General features: G+C 54.8%; 1 protein-coding gene across 3 annotated transcripts in view; it reads right to left on the bottom strand.

Annotated features, from left to right (window-relative positions):
* The window catches only part of NFAM1 (NFAT activating protein with ITAM motif 1), a 49,187-nt gene that overhangs the window by 25,184 nt on the left and 5,255 nt on the right, over positions 1 to 18,748 (bottom strand). For all 3 annotated transcript variants that reach the window (XM_031656232.1, XM_017945352.3, XM_031656233.1), the window contains 2 exons: positions 3,192 to 3,521; positions 1,219 to 1,331 (listed from right to left, as the gene is read on the bottom strand). In XM_031656232.1, the coding sequence (XP_031512092.1) occupies positions 1,219 to 1,331; positions 3,192 to 3,521 (443 nt within the window). The remainder of the gene's footprint in view (positions 1 to 1,218; positions 1,332 to 3,191; positions 3,522 to 18,748) is intronic.

Genomic DNA, 18,748 nt, shown 5'->3' with positions numbered 1-18,748 from the left:
CCAGGGCTGTCGCTGACTCAGCTGCCCCCAGGCTTGGCCCCAAAGGTCCCCGGAGGGTGGAGCAGTAGCCTGAGCTCCTAACAGCAGCCTCTGAGGAGCCCTGACCCATCACCTTTGCACCCTGAGCCTGGGAGAACCTGGTACCCGCTGGGCACTGCATCCTTTCACTCAGCAGGCTGCCTGAGCACCGCCATGTGCTGGGCATGGAGCCCCTGAACAAGACTGCCTCGGCCTCTGGCCTCCTGGCACTTGCTGCCAGGCAGGGAGGGTGGGCTGGCATCGAACAGGAATCCACAGGGCTGGGCGATGATGAGCATGAGGGGATCCCCAGCAGAGAGGCTCTCTCCCCAGGCAGGTGCCACCCACAGTGTGAGCAGGAGCTGTCCAGGTGAGGAGACGGACCAAGCCGCCCCATCCTGCACTCTAGCCCTGACTGCTGTACACTTAACTATGCGACCCTGGGCAAATCACAACGTCTCTGAGCCTGACCTTCCAGAGCTGTGAAATGGGAAAAAACCTCCTCATGGAACTATGGTGGAGGGTGTGTGGGAGGGTGAGTGGGAGGGTGTGCAGGAGGGTGTGTGGGAGGCCGTGCAGGAGGGTGTGTGGGAGGGTGTGTGGGAGGCCGGCGGGGGATAGCTGGAGGGCATGTGGGAGGGCGTGTGGGAGGGTGTGTGGGAGGGTGAGTGGGAGGGTGTGCAGGAGGGTGTGCGGGAGGGTGTGCAGGAGGCCGGCGGGGGATAGCTGTAGGGCATGTGGGAGGGCGTGTGGGAGCGTGTGTGGGAGGGTGAGTGGGAGAGCACCTGTGCGAGTGGCTACTGATAGCCCCTTCATCGCTTCCAGCTTGCTGGGATCAAGAAAACCTAAGCAGGGATTCCCTAATCTGCCGAGCTAGAAATGGTAGGCAGGAGGGCCTGCGGCCTTTCCCAAGTTCTCAGAGGGACCTAGGACCTGGGAAAGCCTGCAGAGCCCTGGTTTCTTGCAACAAGATCAAAAGGCGCCCCGCGGCAGCACAGGGAACGGCACAGGAGGGGTGCCCCCAGCCCCAGTGCAAGGGGCCAGGAGGGCCACCTGTTACAGATGTGGATGTGCCCTCACCAGGGCCCACCAAACGCCCTGCATAGGGCAGACAGGCAGCCTGCCTGCCCCCGGGAAGCACCCCCAGTCCGTGGTGTGTCAGGTGGAGGGGCTGCATGGCTGTGAGCATTGATCCCATACCTTCTTCCAGAGTAGCAGGGCCGTGCCCACAACACTCAGGACACTCAGGAGGCCGGTGAAGCCAAAGAGCAGGAGCTTCCGGGGGCTCTGCGGGGGCTCTTGGTACCCTACGTCTAGGAGAAAGGGCAAGGGAGCAGAGGGGTCAGTGACCCAGGAGAAAGCAGGGCACACACACATGATGTTCTCCCTCACTCAGGACCCTGTTTTCAACGCTCCCCCGCCGACACACTCCACACCCCACTAGGCCCCCTGGGAGCCAGGCCTCAGGACTTCATTGTCACCCTCGCTCCTTTTCATGTTCACTGCCTTGATTCTCTGTAAGGACAGGAACCACCACATTTGCTCTTCTGGTGCCCCTGCCCCAGTGACCTGGTTCCCCTGCAGGCTGCTTATAGGGTCCTGAGCGAGATGTCTCTCTTCTCAGGGCCTCTTGTTTTCCCTGTGGGAGGTGGTGATAATATGGGTGGATGTGGCTAGGGCTGAAGGAGGCGGGTTTATACTGGGACTGACAGGGGGCTGCACCCAGGCTAGGTGAGGCCAAGACCTCCCCCACCACCAAGCCATCCCCCAGTCCCTCCTGCTGGCATTCATTTCTCCTTCCCCTCACTCCATCCATCCATCCATCTGGCTGGCAAAAACACATGGAGTGCCAACCACGTGCCAGGCACATGAGCATGATTTCGCCAACACTGCCTATCGTCAGCCACCAGCCCATATGGGCACCATCTCCTTCAACCTCACCCAAGTCCTTGGAAGGCAGAGGATCATCATGAAGACCAGGCCCAAGATCACACTGGGCAAGCAGCAGGACAGAGGTTCAAACCCAGGTCTATAGAATTCCAAAGCCCCCAGCTCCTTCTAGGGGATCGCAGAGGTAGGTCAGAGAATCAGGGCTTTGGTGACGGGCTCACTCAAAACTTTTGGGATCATCACTCCTTTGAGAATGTGATGAAAACTGGCTGGGTGTGGTGGCTCACGCCTGTAATTCCAACACTTTTGGAGGCCAAGGCGGGCAGATCACTTGAGGTCAGGAGTTCGAGACCAGCCTGGCCAACATGGCGAAACCCTGTCTCTACTAAAAACACAAAAATTAGCCGGGTGTGGTGGTGCACACCTGTAATCCCAGGTACTTGGGAGGCCGAGGCATGAGAATCGCTTGAACCCAGGAGGCAGAGATTGCAGTGAGCCAAGACTGCACCACTGCACTTCAGCCTGGGCAACTCCGTCTCAAAAAAAAAAAAAAAAAAAAAACAGAATGTGATGAAAACTAAAAATCTGTCCCTGGAAAGGTGTATTATACATTAGCCAAGTGCTCACATACACGAGGCCCCCACAAATACATACATGCACATACTGAGTTCTGCAGAAGTTCCCCCACCATGATGCCCATGGCACACTGAGACCAAGGGTCCAAGTGAGCTCTTTCAGGTCACCTGCCGGCGGCGTTTAGGGGCAGATGTGCATGCCAGGCCCTGCCCTTTCCACACCCAGGTGGAGCCCTGGCACAGCCACAGGCCAGAGCTCCCTGAAGTGGCTCTGCCTGCTTTGCCAATGCTGGCAGACAAGGCAAACTATTCTCTATTTCCTTTTTTTTTTTTTTTTTGAGACAGAGTTTTGCTCTTGTCACCCAGGCTGGAGTGCAATGGTGCAATCTAGGCTCACTGCAACTTCCCATGCCAGGTTCAAGTGATTCTCATGCCTCAGCCTCCTGAGTAGCTGGGATTACAGGTGCCTGCCACCACACCCAGTTAATTTTTGTGTTTTTAGTAGAGACGGGGTTTCACCATGTTGGCCAGTCTGGTCTCGAACTCCTGACTTCAGGTGGTCCACCTGCCTCGGCCTCCCAAAGTGCTGGGATTACAGGTGTGAGCCACCGCACCTGGCCCCATTCTCTATTTCCGATCTAGAGTCCCAAACTGCCAGTTGAAACCTCCAGGTCCTTTGCCCCAGAAGAGCCACAGAGGAAGCCTCACCTCTGACCAGGATGAAGGTGCCACTGCTGCTCACCGTGGCGTGTGGCCAGCGGACAGAGCAGTAGTAGGTGCCAGTGGCCGACGCGCCTGGCAGCACAAGGATGACCTGGCAGTCCAGGGTGCGGGTCTGGTTCTCTGTGCCCAGTACAGGGTGGCAATAGGTCGGCTTCTCAGGGCTCCTCTGTCCCTGGAGATCTTCATGAAAGTAGCTGACTGTGAAATCCTTGAATTGGGGGGTGTATGGGTAGGTGATCCTGCAGCTGAAGGAGACAGCTGTGTTGGCCAGGGAGGCCATGATGGGCAGGCCGGTGTGGGTTACTGACTGTCCTCCTGGAGGGGAAGCAAAGGGAGAGAGCGACAGGTCACTTGAGGCTGCCCCAGTCCCACCCACTTGCCTATTAAGTGGGTGGCTCACGCCTGTAATTCCAACACTTTGGGAGGCCAAGGCAGGCGGATTCCCTGAGGTCAGGAGTTCCAGACTAGCCTGGCCAACATGGTGAACCCCATCTCTACTAAAAATACAAAAATTAGCCGGGCTAATTTTTTTACGCCCATAATCCCAAAACTTTGGGAGGCTGGGGTGGGCTGATCACCTGAGGTCAGGAGTTTGAGATCAGCCTGGCCAGCATGGCAAAACCCGTCTCTATTAAAAACACAAAGATGGCCGGGCGCGGTAGCTCAAGCCTGTAATCCCAGCACTCTGGGAGGCCGAGGCGGGCGGATCACGAGGTCAGGAGATCGAGACCATCCTGGCTAACACGGTGAAACCCCGTCTCTACTAAAAAAAATACAAAAAACTAGCCCGGCGAGGTGGCGGGCGCCTGTAGTTCCAGCTATTCGGGAGGCTGAGGCAGGAGAATGGCGTAAACCCGGGAGGCGGAGCTTGCAGTGAGCTGAGATCTGGCCACTGCACTCCAGCCCGGGCGACAGAGCGAGACTCCGTCTCAAAAAAAAATAAAAATAAAAATAAAATAAAAATTAAAAAAATAAATAAAAACACAAAGATTAGCCGGGCGTGGTAGTATATGCCTGTAATCCCAGCTACTCGGAAGACTGAGGCAGGATAATTGCTTGAACCTGGGAGGCCGAGGTTACAGTGAGCAGAGATCGTGCCACTGCACTCCAGCCTGGGCAACAAGAGCAAGAGTCTGTCTTAAAAAAAAAAAAAAAAAAAAGACAAGTCTCGTGCCTCCTGTGCACTTACCTAATCTGCAGGTACAGCCCCTGCCTCTCCTGCACTTGCTGTGTGCCGGAGTTGTGCCAAGCATATTACACACACCACTCTACCTCTCCTAATACAGCCCAAGGCAAAGTGAGAGCCCCTGTTTTATAAAGAGGAAGAGTCTGAGGGTCAGGGAGTTGAAGCACTTAGCTCTGGATCCCTCAGCAGGTACAGAGTAGAGCTTACAATCCCATCCAGGGCTGGGGGACACCAGAGCCTGCACTCCCAACCCCTCTTCTTCCCAAATGTCAAGAGGCCACCTGGGATCAAAGCACAGGCCTGAGAAGAGAGAAAGCTGGTGATGGATGAGAAATAAAGAAGGAGGCAGGAAAACAAAATAAAGAAACCCAAGCGTTTCCTGGTGGTAGACAGAGAGGGAGGCAGGTCTGCCCACAGTTCTCCCTGTGCCAAAGTAAGGAGGCAAGCAGGCGGTGGGAGACACAAACGTCTCCTGGACTCTGGGTTCGGAGAGGATTTGTCAGCTTTTTATATAGTATAACAGGCAACATCCTGAGAGCGGTTTTTCCAGCAACACAGAGGTACTCCACGTGGGGCCATTTCGGCTGTGATCATGATGTCAATGACTATGACAAAGCCAATTTTGCAGGAGCCACCCCTCCCCCCACTCATCAGAGGCACCTCAGAAAACAGTTTGAAAATGCCCAAAGCAGCAGCCCTGCCTGGGGGGCGTCTAACCCCTGCTGCAGGCGTCTGAGATGCTGTTTGGATCCTGGGCTGGGGGCAGCAGCCATCCCCTGCCCCAGACTTCGGCTGCGTAGGCCCCTGGGTTTTAGCGCTCCTGGGTTCTCCAGGCCCCTCCTTCTCCAACAGCTGAGCAGCAGACAGTTCTAAATTGAGGTCGGCAGCCAGCAGCCAAGAACATGCAGGCCGGGTTGTTAATCGGGAGAAGATCGTGTGTTTGAGAGGCTCAGAGGAGCCGCAAGATTTATTTTGTTGGGGAAAGTGAGGCGTGGACTCCGCCTGTGGTGTGGAGCTGGAGTGAGGCCAGGCTGATCTCTTCCCGGGTCTCTTCAGTTAAGCTGCGAGCCACAGCTCTGGGAAGGGGGTCCCAAAGGGAGGCCAGCCTTCTGGAAGATGTGGGAACAGAGATGGAGTTGGCCCTGAGCTTCAGTTAATCCCTCAAAACTCCGACTGCGCTGATATTTTGAGCTTCCTGTTGAGCCACTAAAGAGACACCCCCAGGCTGGGCGGGGTGGCTCATGCCTCTAATCCCAGCACTTTGAGAGTCCGAGGTGGGTGGATTGCTTGAGGCCAGGAGTTCGAGACCAGCCTGGCTAACATGGTAAAACCCCGTCTCACCTAAAAATACAAAAAAAAAAAACAAACAACAAAACATCGAGAGCTGCGGTGGCTCAGGCCTGTTGTCCTGTTGCATAAGGAGACAAGGCCAGGCACTCGAGACCAGCCTGGACAACACAGAAAGCCCTCATTTGTATAACAACAACAACAACAACAAAAATTTGGCCAGGCCTGGTGGCTCATGCCCGTAATCCCAGCACTTTGGGAAGCCAAGGTGGGCAGATCTCTTGAGGTCAGGAGTTTGAGACCAGCTTGGCCAATGTGGCGAAATCCCGTCTCTACTAAAAATACAAAAACTAGCCAGGTGTAGTGGTGGGCACCTGTAATCCCAGCTACTTGGGAGGCTGAGGCAGGAAAATTGCTTGAACCTGGCAGGTGGAGGTTGCAGTGAGCCAAGATTGTGCCACTGCACTCCAGCCTGAGTGACAGAGCAAGACTCCATCTCAAAAATAAAAAATAAAAAAAATAAAAAAAGAGACACTCCCTCCCTCAAAGAACTAAAGTCACTGACAGTTCCAGGAAATCGACTCACATGTCTGGCAGTCACAGTGGGTTCGACTTGTAATTGATGTAACAGGCTCACTTGTGAGATGTCATTCCAGGGAGCTGGTACCCAGGCCCCCTCCCGGGCTTCCCTCTGGTGGATGGAGCAGGAGGGATTTTACCCTGGTCTTTGTAACTCTGGACTCTACTGCAGGATTGCTGCTGTTTAATGGTAACATTACATTAGTTTTGTCAAAAAACTAAGAGCCTTGCTTCAGGGCAGGGAATTATCCGAGATGTGGCAGGGGGTAGACATATAGAGGTGGGGGCCATTACATCGTCCCCCAGGGTCCCAGGTGGGCTGGGGATGGTGGCACAACATGCCTGTAATCCCAGCTACTCAGGAACCAAAGCAGAAGGACCTCTTGAGGCCAGGAGACCAAGGCCAGCCTGGGCATCAATATTTTTTTGATTAAAAAAAAATTTTTTAGAGACAAGAGGGGTAGGGTGAACCACAAATGACATCACCACCGACCCTGCCCAGCAGTCCCGCACAGCACTCACAGGCCACTGCCAGCTCTGACATCACCACTGACCCTGCCCAGCAGTCCCGCACAGCACTCATGGGCCACTGCCCGCTCTGTGCACCTACCCTGTGGCCCCCCTCGACCTGTGACCTCCATCTGCTCACCCGGGGCCTCCTGCTCCTCCTCACAGTGCATCTAAAAGGCCACCAGGGGGAGGACACATACACTGTCAGCACCACGAAACCTTCCTGTTTGTCCTGGGCAGGAAGACTTCAGACCAACTCTCTTTAAAAATTCTCCCTGTCTGAGGTATCCTAGAAAATGATGAACTCTGCTACTGCAATTAAGCCGATCTTTACAATTCCAGGGAAATCTATAAAAACAGACATCCATTGTTCTATGTTCTTCTGGGATTCGTTTCTTTAAGGTCACTGGGTTAGGCTCATGACAATGCATGGCTCTGACTCAGGTCTGCCACAGCGAGGAGAGGCTTTGAAGCAAGAACCTCAGACCTCTGATGAAACTGCTGTCTCCAAAAGTAAAGAGAGGAAGCCGTCTCTGACGAGCTCAGTCAATAACAACAGCCAGTCTGGAGACATCAGGTCAAAAAACCCAGGGGAGGAGAGGAGGTCTGCAGTGGCAGCCAAGGCCTCCGGTTCTGGCCTGCGGATACAGCTCACCACCTCCCCTGTACCTTCCTTTCAATGGGGCATCAGCACCCCAGAGCCGGATCCCTGCAACTGCCCAGCTCCCACCCCATCTCCTGGACCTGTGCCTCCCAGAGGCCCCTTCACGGGTGCAGGCGGTAGAGATCCAGGCCCTAGCTGGCTGCCGACTAGAAGCGGTCCCCTGTGAAGGCACAGTGCTGATAGGTTTCACGGTCAGTTCCAAGTCCACAAATTCTTTTCAGCTGTCATCTTTTTGTGCCTCCCACAAACATTGAAGGGGTACTGGTTAGGTCACAGGCCCTGCCCCAGACCAGGAGGGGCTCCTGTCCTGGCAGCATCCCCAGTCCAACAGGGAAGGAGCTGAAGGAGCCTGGGGCAGAAGGGCTGGTATGGGGAGCGTTGAGTTTGCCTGGGATGAGGGTGGGGTGCGGGGTTGGTGGCCTGGGAGTCTAGAGGGCGTTCATGACCCGGAAGCAGGAGCCCACAGACAGAAGGAAAAGATAAAGTACAGAAATCGTAACCTGGCTTGGTGTGACACAGGTCCTATGTCAATTAAACACCACGACAATCCTATGAGGCAACTACTGCAACCGTGTTCTGTAGTGGGTCTAGCTGGGAGTGGTGGCGCACACCTGTAGTTCCAGCTACTCAGGAAGTTGAAGCAGGAGGATCGCTTGAGCCCAGGAGTTTGAGACCAGCCTGAGAACATAGTGAAACCCCATCTCAAAACCAAAACCAAAGAACCAGAGGACCTTAGAGGCCCAAAGCCACAGAGCTCATGAGTGGTGGGGCCAGGCTTTGGACCCCAGGTGGTCTGGCTGTGTTGAGGAAGAAGAGCCAGCACCCGCGCTGGGAAGCTGCCATCAGATATGGCAGGGGGTGCTCATGGTGGCACTGGGCACAGTAGTCATCAGACACTAACAAGAGGTTTGGCAGAACCCTGGTGGGCGTCACAAATTTTCACCACCAGATGGCCAACAAGGGGCCACTTGGCTCCAAGATCACATGGAGACCACAGGGGTCAGAGAGGGTGGGTGTAGAGGGGGCTGGGAAGAGCTGCAGGGCATCCGGCCTGCCCTGGGGGTGCCTGCTTCTCACCCCAGGCTGAGAGGGGCTTTAGCGGGACCACCCTGGCTGAGCTGGAGCAGTATCCCTTGAGTGAGGGCACTAGGCCACTGTCTATCTCATGCCAGGGCATGGTGTGCCTGCATCATGGTTTGTCCCTTTGCTGGCAAAGGCAGTGTATCCCCATGGGATAACGTGGGTCGGGGCAGTGAGCTGGCTGAGTGTCCTCCTAGACCGGCTCATGCAGCTGCCTAGAGGTGCCCAGGGCCTGGCGAGGAAGACCAGGGTGGATACCAGACTCCTGGGGGCTGAGGAGTGAGAGTCACAGAATTCCACTTAGCACTCCCCTACTTCTGTGGGGGCCTCAAGGGACTCCACGCCAACACTGCAAGCACCCAGAGCCCAGGGCCAGCCTCCCCTGCACCTGATAAGGCAGGTCTTTTCTGCCTCCACCCAGGTTGACTGGTGGGGACAGACGAGGAGGGGGTCTGGGTGGGAAAGAGAAGAGGGACCTCGCCCCTCACCCTCACACAGGCACCAGGTGGCCTGGGGAACCACTTCAGCCTTAGAGTTTGAAGTTTTGTCTGTTACACAGGGTTAGAGATGTGAAGAACTGGGACGCATTTGTGACTTTCGGTGACCATAGAACTCTGACTTAGAGTGACCAGAGGAGCTGAGTTTTGCCGGGAGAAATCCCCCAACACCAAGGGGTCTAGAGGGCCCAGGAGCCGCTCCCAGCTGCTTTTCTGGTCATTCTCCAGGTCCCATGGGATCTGGGGCAGGCAGAGCTGGAACAGGTCCTGGGGCGCAGAGAGGAAACGTCTGAAGGAGCCCCAGGTGTTTTCTGTGCAGGGAATGGATTTGACCTCTTCCATTTAGAGAATTTAGGAGGATTTGAGATTCACCCGGTAGCTGCAAGGAGCACCCCTGAGGCTCAGGGAGGGCAGAGTTGGGGCAGACAGCAAGGAGGGGCGGGTGAGGACCTGAACTCTGCACCTGGCCTGCCCTGCCAGGAGGGAAGTCTGCAGGGGCAGGGAGGGTTTGGCCCAGGGGGAGTTTTCTGAACAGGAGCGTCTTGAGACTGGTGAATGTGGACAGGACGGTGCAGGGAGAGGGGAGAGGGCACCCATACTGAGGACCATGGGGGAGGAGGGGTCAAGCAGGAGGGCAGCAAGGCTATCGGAGGCAGGGTTGCCACAGGTTGTGTCTGGGAGGGCCCCGCCCCCGGGCTTGGCTGTTTGTTTTGAGTCTTCAGCTCCTCTCCTGTGCCTCCCCACCCCCACACAACTGCAAGCACAGACATCTCATCTGGGCAGCGCCACGGATCCCTGCTCAGTCTGCCCACCCCACTTTATAGGAGACTGTGTTTTCGGGGGTGACACACCCTCCATCCCTCGCTTCTCTGCAGCTCCAGGGAAGTCCCTCCCACACTGTGAGGAAGCCTTGGGCCTGGCCAGAAATAGGGGCGAAGAGCGGGGGCGTTTGGGAAAAGCCCAGGTTCTGGAGGCAACAGGCCTGGATGTGGCTCCTGGCTCTGCCACTTCAAGGCTGTGCAACTTGGGAAGGTGGCTTTACTTCTGTGACCTCCGCGTCTCCCCACAACACAGGGAGAGCAACAATGCCAACCTTAAGGGGTTGTGGTGGGATTAATTGGGACCTGGGACCCAGCTACTTGCCAAGGGCCAGGCTGCTTTTCCCCAGGGGACAAGAATGAGGCAGGGAGTCCTCCTTGGGGATCTACAACGGCAAATCCCCGCCGGGTGTGGCGGCTTATGCCTATTAACCCCAGCACTTTGGGAGGCCGAGGCAGGCGGATCACATGAGGTCAGAAGTTCAAGACCAGCTTGGCCAACATGGTAAAACCCCATCTCTACTAAAACTACAAAAAATTACCCGAGTGCAGTGGCACAGGCCTTAGTCTCAGATACCTGGGAGAGTGAGGCAGGAGAATTGCTTGAACCTCGGAGGCAGAGGTTGTAGTGAGCCGAGATCGCGCTGTGGCACTCCAACGTGGGTGACAAGAGCTATCTCTGTTTAAAACAAACAAAAAAAAGACAATGCCAGCCCTACCCTTCTGCCTGGTTAAATGACACGCCCTCAGCACAGGGCACATAGGCCCTGATGGTCCAGGCGCAGGAGGACCTCCAGGGGCCTGTCTCTGACCCAGACTTGGGCACCATCCCTGTCCCGGGCGCTGACCTGGCCTGGCTGAAGGCCCCTTGTGTGCAGGGCTGGGGGCACGAACAACCCTCTGCCTTCAGCCTCCAGCTGCTCTTCTCCCCCCTTGTTGGGAAAGAGTTTGTCAACCACCCGCAGGTGCCAGAGTCCTTCCTTTTCCGGTTCTTCTTATGAATCTGTGGCTGCTCGAACTTGGGGTTTGAGAGCTGGGCGGAGTTGCTATCCTCCTGCACCTGGCGCAGGGACCCCATGCTGAGTGAGTCCCTGGTGGGGTGTGCCCCCATGCGTTTGTGTGCCCGCCTGGCAGCTTTCCTGTGGATCACTGATGTTCAGGATCAGACCTGCCCACCACCAGCACAACGCCCCCATCCTTCCACCTCAACAGCTCCCATCCAGTCACTTCTCCTACCCAGCCAGGGCTGTCTCTGTGGCTCTGAGCCCCCAGCGATCCAGAAACTCATTCTGCTCCTACCCTGCCTGAACCAGCAGGGGTTCCCTGCTGGAGGAGACCCAGGAAGGAGTCTGAAATCAATTTACAGGGTCAAGACAAGCAATTAAAAAAAATAGAACACGAAGCATTTCATGCATAGTAAGGGCACCGTTTGTGACCTTCTGGTTTCAGTTACATTCATACAATTGGGTTCAGACAGGGTCACGCTAAAACACGCATCTCTTAACTTTGGGCCACTGCTAAAAAAAAATGGAAAGTCCCTGGCCTGGTGGATCCAGTTCTTGCCTCCCGGGACCTGCACAGCCCTGTTCAGCTGCTCTCTGGCCCTCACTCGCCCACTCCCGCGTAGACGTCAACCTGCCACACTCTGGCGCCTTCACCCGTGCTGTTCCGGCTGCGTGGAATGTCCTACCCATTCCTTCCTCTCCTGTCTCCAGGACGTGCTCACTTCCTCCCTGAGCCACTCCTGTGTGTCTGGCTGCCCCGCCCAGCACAGACTCTCAGGCATCACTGTGAAGCCACGTGATCAGAAGAGCCAATGTCTCCTGGGTTTGGTGTCGCCTTTTGCAGATGACAAAACTGAGGCTCAGAAAAAGGAAGAGGTTTGCCCAAATAGTGGTGGTAGACATGGGATTTTAAACTGGGTCCCTTTGAGTCTGTAACCCCAGTCTTTTTTTTTTTTTTTTGAGGTGGAATTTTGCTCTTGTTGCCCAGGCTGGAGTGCAATGGCACAATCTAGGATTGTGTAGCCAGGATTACAGGCATGCGCCACCTCGCCTGGCTAATTTTGTAATTTTAGTAGAGGTGGGGTTTCACCATGTTGGCCAGGCTAGTCTCGAACTCCTGACCTTGGGTGATCTCTTAAGCTCAGGACTAAGACCAGCCTGGGAAATATAGCAAGACCCCATCTCTACTAAATAAATAAACAAATTAGCCAGGCATGATGGCATGCCTGTAGTCCTAGCTACTCAGGAGGCTGAGGCAGGAGGATCACTTGAGCCTGGGAGTTCGAAGCTGCAATGAGTTATGATCATGCCACTGCATTCTAGCCTGAGTGACAGAGAGAGACCCTGTCTCAAAAAGCAAACAGGCCAGGTGCAGTGGGACACGCCTATAATCCCAGCACTTTGAAAGGCCAAGGCAGGTGGATCACCAGAGGTCAGGAGTTCAAAACCAGCCTGGCCAACATGGTGAAACACTGTCTCTACTAAAAATACAAAAATTAGCCAGGTGTGGTGGCAGGCGCCTGTGATCCCAGGTACTCAGGAGGCTGAGGCAAGAGAATCGCTTGAACCCAGAAGGCAGAGGTTGCAGTGAGCTGAGATCGAGCCACTGCACTCCAGCCTGTGTGACAGAGTGAGACTCCGTTACAAACAAACAAACCCCTTAAAGGAAGCAAGAGAAAACATTCTCAAAAGAAAGAAATATGCTTCTTTAAAGGGAGTCAAAAATTCAGAGGCTGTTTCCTTAAATTTGGGTCATCTAATAGGTAGACAGGGCCAGCAACATGTAGGGGCCTGGGGACAATGGTAGTCAGAAATGGCCCTGCAGCACTGGGGGACTGTTATTGTCACCTCAGCTCAAGCAGAGCCTGTGGCTCCCAAAACAGAAGTGACCCACAAGCCCTCTACAGGCTGGCCCTGTGACAAGGCCAGTGCTGCAAAGGGCCAGATGGCATCCCTGTTCCGCAGCAGGGGTGGACGTTTTGGGAAAGGAATGCACTGTGGAAAACATGGTATGCTCTTATTGAAAATGCTCCCATGGGCCAGGTGCAGTGGCTCACGCCTGTAATCCCAGCACTTTGGGAGGGTGAGGCGGGTGGATCTCCTAAGGTCAGGAGTTCAAGACCAGCCTGGCCAACATGGCGAAACCCCGTCTCTACTAAAAATACAAAAATTAGCCAGGCGTGGTGGTGGGCACCTGTAATCCCAGCTACTTGGAAGGCTGAGGCAGGAGAATCGCGTGAACCTGGGAGGCGGAGGTTGCGGTGAGCTGAGATCGTACCATTGCACTCCAGCTTGGGCAACGAGAGTGAAACTGTGTCTCAAAAAAAAAAAAAAAAAAAAAAAGGAAAAAGTAAAAGAAAGAAAAAGAGAAGAAAAGAAGAAAATGCTTCCATGGCTTCCTCTCACCCCCAGAATCTGCCACCCACAATCTCCCCCATCCCTCATACTCTGCTCCAGCTGCTGAGGCTCCTCTCACCACCAAGTCATGGGCCAGGGCTTTGGTCCCGGCTCCCCGCTGCACGGAACTCAATCCCTTCTATGGCATCAAGCACGCGTTGTCAGCCAAGGGCGTGAGGGCCCAGACAACGCTGATCAAAGGTATCCATCCTGAGTTAGGTCGATTTTAAAGGAAAACACTTTGATTCCCCAGCTACAGAAGAAAGCAGTTCCCACGGTCTTTATTTTAGGCATGGGGTTTGCCCTCCAATTTAATTCTGGCATCTCTCAGAGCTGTGCCTTTTTAAAGGCCCATCTGAAAGGCTGCAGTAGGGGCTGTTGGTTTTATCACAGAGCCCCAGGCATGTGCCTGAGCACGAATCCCAGGATGCCACAGATGAGCGGGCGGGCAGGACACAGGCATCAAATGCAAAGGTGTGTGGCCAAGTGGCTGGCGAGGGAGGGGCATTTCGCAGGCCTTGGAAGGCAACCTTTGAACAGAGACTATTTCGGAGCTTTTAGCACCGTTGCCTTTGGAATGGCGCCATCGGACAGACTGTCACATCTTTCAACACCTCCAAATTACAAAGATGCATCAAGACGTGGCCATTTCCACAGCCCATCCACGGCTCATTTTCATGCCTCTAGACCCCTGAACCAGGGTGTACAGTGGCCGCTTGGGGACACAAACCAAGTGCAGAACGTCCAAGGTTTGAATCGGGAATAAGCCTCACAAGGGTCAATTAGTGTCTTTATAGCAGTTGCCTCCTTTTTGCCTGTTTTGAAAGTCAAGGCCAGGCGCAGGTGCTCAAGCCTGTAATCCCAGCACTTTGGGAAGCTGAGGCGGGCGGATCATCTGAGGTCAGTAGTTCGAGACCAGCCTGGCCAACATGGCGAAACCCTGTCTCTACTAAAAATACAAAAATCAGCCGGGCGTGGTGGTGGGCGCCTGTAGCCCCAGCTACTCGGGAGGCTGGGCAGGAGAATCGCTCGAACTCAGGAGGTGGAGGGTGAGCTGAGACCGTGCCACTGCACTGCAGCCTGGGTGACAGAGCAAGACTCTGTCTCAAAACAAAAACAAACAAAAAAAGAAGGTCAAGTTGCTCCAACTTTGGAGCTCATTTGAGCGTGGTCTCGGTCATCAGGGGACTCAGCCTCTCTTTTTACAGCCACCTCTTTACCCTCAAAGGGGCATCAGGATGGTGTGGAAGGTGGCAATAGGGCCAAAAGGGTGAGGTTGGGGTCTGCTTCTTGTCTCTGAATTGGAGTGGGCAATACGAAGTGAGGGGAACAGGCCAGCTGCGGTGGCTCACACCTGTAATCCTAGCACTTTGGGAGGCTGAGGTGGGTGGATCACGAGATCAGGAGTTCGAGACCAGTGTGGCCAAGATGGTGAAACCCCGTCTCTACTAAAAATACAAAAATTAGCTAGGCATGTTGGTGGGTGCCTGTAATCCTAGCTACTTGGGAGACTGAGGCATGAGAATCACTTGAACCCACGAGGCAGAGATTGCAGTGAGCCAAGATCACGCCACTGCACTCCAGGCTAGGCGATAGAACAAGACTCCCTCAAAAAAAAAAAAGGAAATTAAGTGAGGGGAACAGATCCCCCAGAGTGCCTCCTTCAGCAGGGACTGTGTGTTCACCCAAAGTCTCAACAAGGAGGGCCAGGCCCTGCCACCAGGAAGGAGCTGACAGATGGAGACAGAAAGAGGTGGGAGAAAGGAAAGACCCTGGGCTGCGGGAGTCCAGAGAGGGAGCCCCAGCTCAGCCTGGGAGGGGCAAAGCGTTCCTGGGAAGGCAACTCTTGGAGTGTGCGTCATTATTTGTTTTTTAAATCAGAATTCTTTAGGTACCCCTGCCACCTCCCAGTAATAAAGTGAAACCATGTTCACTGTAGAAATTCTAGAAATGCCCAGCACTTTGGGAGGCCAAGGTGGGAGGATTACTTGAGCTCAGGAATTCAAGGCCAGCCGGGGCGACATAGCAAGACCCCGTTTCTGAAATAAATAAATAAATAAAATTAGCTGGGCAAGGTGGCAGCGCCTGCAGTTCCAGTTACTCTGGAAGTTGAGGTGGGAGGATCACTTGAGCCTAGGAGTTTGGGGCTGCAGTGAGCCATGACTGCACACCACCTCGGTCCAGCCTGGTGACAGTGTGAAATCCATCCCTCTTTTTTTTTTTTTTTTTTTTTTTTGAGATGAAGTCTCGCCTTTTTGCCCAGGCTGGAATGCAGTGGCATGATCTCAGCTCATTGCAATCTCTGCCTCCCAGGTTCAAGTGATTCTCCTGCCTCAGCCTCCTGAGTTGCTGGGATTATAGGCGTGTGCCACCACACCCAGCTAGTTTTTGTATTTTTAGTAGAGGCAGGGTTTCACCATGTTGACCAGGCTGGTCTCAAACTCCTGACCTCAGGACTTCACCATGTTGGCCAGGCTGGTCTCAAACTCCTGATCTCTGAGGCAGTGATCTGCCTGCCTTGGCCTCTCAAAGTGCTGGGATTACAGGTGTGAGCCATCGCACTGGCTAGGACCTCATCTCTTTAAAAAAAAAAAAAAAAGAAGAAAACATACGAACAGGCGCAGTGGTTCATGCCTGTAATCCCAGCACTTTGGGAGGCCAAGGCGGGCGGATCATGAGGTCAGGAGATCGAGACCATCCTGGCTAACACGGTGAAACCCCATCTCTACTAAAAATACAAAAAATTAGCCAGGCGTGGTGGCGTGTGCCTGTAGTCCCAACTGCTTGGGAGGCTGAGGCAGGAGAATGGTGTGAACCCGGGAGGCAGAGCTTGCAGTGAGCCAAGACTGTGCCACTGCACTCCAGCCTAAGAGACAGAGCGAGACTCCGTCTCAAAAAACAAACAAACAAAAACAAAAACAATACAAACAACAAAAAAAGAAATTCTAGAAATGACAGCAAAATCTCAAGAAGAAAGCTGAACTTGTTCAGCTGAACGGTTCTGCCACCTGACCTCACAGCTGTGAAAATCTTGCCATCTTTCTTCCCATCCCTTTACAAAGCTGAACTTGGAAAGCAGAGAAGAGCAGGAGGCAGACAGTTGGGGGAGGGGTGTGGAGAGAGGTTTTAAGTGCAAGAAAGTTCTCCGGTGAAGCTTCTCAAATTCTTGAAATGGGCACTGTGCCTTGGTGGAGTTGGAAGGAAGGATTTGTGTCTGGGAGGAGGGTACAAGGTGATGCCTCAGAGGTAGGCAGCAGCTTGAACACTGCCCTGGAAAGCTAGTGGAGCCTCTGAGGGCTTTTAAATTGGGAAGTGCCATGATCATGTTTCTTTCTTTCTTTCTTATTTATTTATTTTCTGAGATGGAGTCTTGCTCTGTCGCCCGGCTGGAGTACAGTGGTGCAATCCTGGCTCACAGCAAACTCCACCTCCCAGGTTCAAACAATTCTCCTGCCTCAGCCTCCCCAGTAGCTGGGATTACAGGTGCATGCCACCATGCCTGGCTAATTTTTTGTATTCTTGGTAAAGAAGGGGTTTCACCATGTTGGCCAGGCTGGTCTCGAACTCCTGACCTCAGGTGATCCACCCACCTCGGCCTCCCAAAGTCTTTGCTGGGATTATAGGTGTGAGCCACCGTGCCCGCCCATACTTGCATTTTAGAACAACGACAAGAGAAATACTAGAATTCCAGTCTCCCTCGTATTAGTGATTCCTTGTGTGGGATCTGTTGCACTCTCGCCCTCCGCCTCCTTTTAAAATATGTATGCTTCTGGCTGTCAGCACACTGACTCCTTCCGCTGGTCAACTTGGCTACTCACTTTTATCCTGATTTCTCTTAAATCTCTACCTCCCATAAGATCCCTCACCCTCTGGGCACACAACCTCTCCAGGCCTCCGTCCTCCCCTCTATCCTCCCCTCCCTCCCCTTCCACTTCCTCCACCCTGCCAGCTCCCTCCTTCCCTACCTGTCTGCCTCCTCCTGCCCGCTATGGGATGCTTTCAGCTGGCTGGCTCTGCTGCCACCAAGGAGGTTAGCAAAGATGCTGGAGGGTCCTGAGGCTTCTGGTCTTGACCATGACCCTGCAGACCCTCTCTCTTTGACCTTCCCTCCTCTTCCCCTCCACCCCCAGGCTTCCTGAGCCTGCATACTCTCTCTGCACTGTCCCTGGCTTTTCTCACACAGCCTGCCTCTTAAAGTTGGATGCTTGTTCCTTGGCTCTGCCCACAGCCTCACGTGCCTCAGGCGAGCTCAGTCATGCCCTACATGCCTCTGAGTGCCTGTGTGCCCGGGACTGCAGGTGAACACCTTGGGGGAGAGGGAAGGGGACTGGGTTTGTTCGGGGCGGGGAAGGGGCCAGAGGGGGTACTACAGAAGAGACTATGAGTTTGACCTTGACAGACAGTTTGGACGTCACCAGGTGGGCAAATGAGAGGATACCCTCCAGGCACAGGGAGCAGTGTAGAAGCAAAGGTTCAGGGGAGTGGCTGTGGCTGGTTTCTTCATGGGACAGGGAGTCCTCTGCCTCCAGCTAGCCTTAAAGGTGGGAATGGCCATAAGGAGTGGGCGCCCAGGAAGAAGGGGTGGCCCAGGGCCGAGGAGGGTCTTATCTGAATGCACCAGGGTTAGAGGCCTGCTGATGGCAGCGGGGCTGTTTGCAGTTATGCTCTGTGGACCCCTGGCCCCTGGCCCACTAGCAGCAAGCACAGATCTGGCCCAGGCCCTGCCCTTCCTCCACCTCAGCACCTGTAGTGGGGTGCGTGGGGAGCAGAAACAGCCAGGGTCAGCATTCTGCCTCTTCTGGGCACCCTGCACAGTCCCCAAGCCCTAGAATGAAGCTCCCAGGTGCAACTACTCATCAAACAGACCATCAGCAGCCAAGCACATCCAAGTCCCAGCCAAGACTCTGCAGCCCCTCCTCTGTGCCTGGCCTAGTGTGCTGGACGCGGCCTCAGAGAACCAGCTTGGGCGGGGCCTGGCCCTCCAGGAGCTCTGTTTTGGCAAAGGCGCCATCAGGGCTCTGGCCTGAGTGTGTCCAGGGACAGTGAATCACCCCTGCCTGCGGGAGAACTGGGGAGGCCATGGTGACCCCTTGGCCTGTGAGGACCCGAGTCTCGGAGTGCAGAGGAGTAGGCAGGGCTGGTGGCTGGGCCCAGAGGAGCCTAGTGGGCAGGACACCCACGACCCATGACCAAAGGTGAGCACTGAGTCCCCTCTCTCGCTGTGCCCTCGAGCCCTGTCCCCAGAGCCAAAGCCTTAAAGACCCTCCCTGAGGGGTCCCAGGTGCCAGGCCCTGAGGCCATCATGGTGCTGGATGTGCCTTCCTGTTGTGTCTGGGAGGATGCTGAGCACCCGGGCAGTGGGGCTCGTGGAGGTTCAGCATGCTCCGGAGACTTGGCCAAAGGCTCCCGGGACCCAAATCCAGGCTGCTCAGACCTCACCGGGAGCCCAGGCGCCCCGCCTGCCAATTTCATGTTCATATCCCTCCCCTCCCTCTCACCAGGCTCACCCCATCCCTTTCT

Source organism: Papio anubis, chromosome 16 (genome assembly GCF_008728515.1).
Source record: "Papio anubis isolate 15944 chromosome 16, Panubis1.0, whole genome shotgun sequence".
NCBI lineage: Eukaryota > Metazoa > Chordata > Mammalia > Primates > Cercopithecidae > Papio > Papio anubis.
The sequence above is the reverse complement of the archived record's forward strand: the minus strand, read 5'-3'. Positions and strand labels throughout refer to the sequence as shown.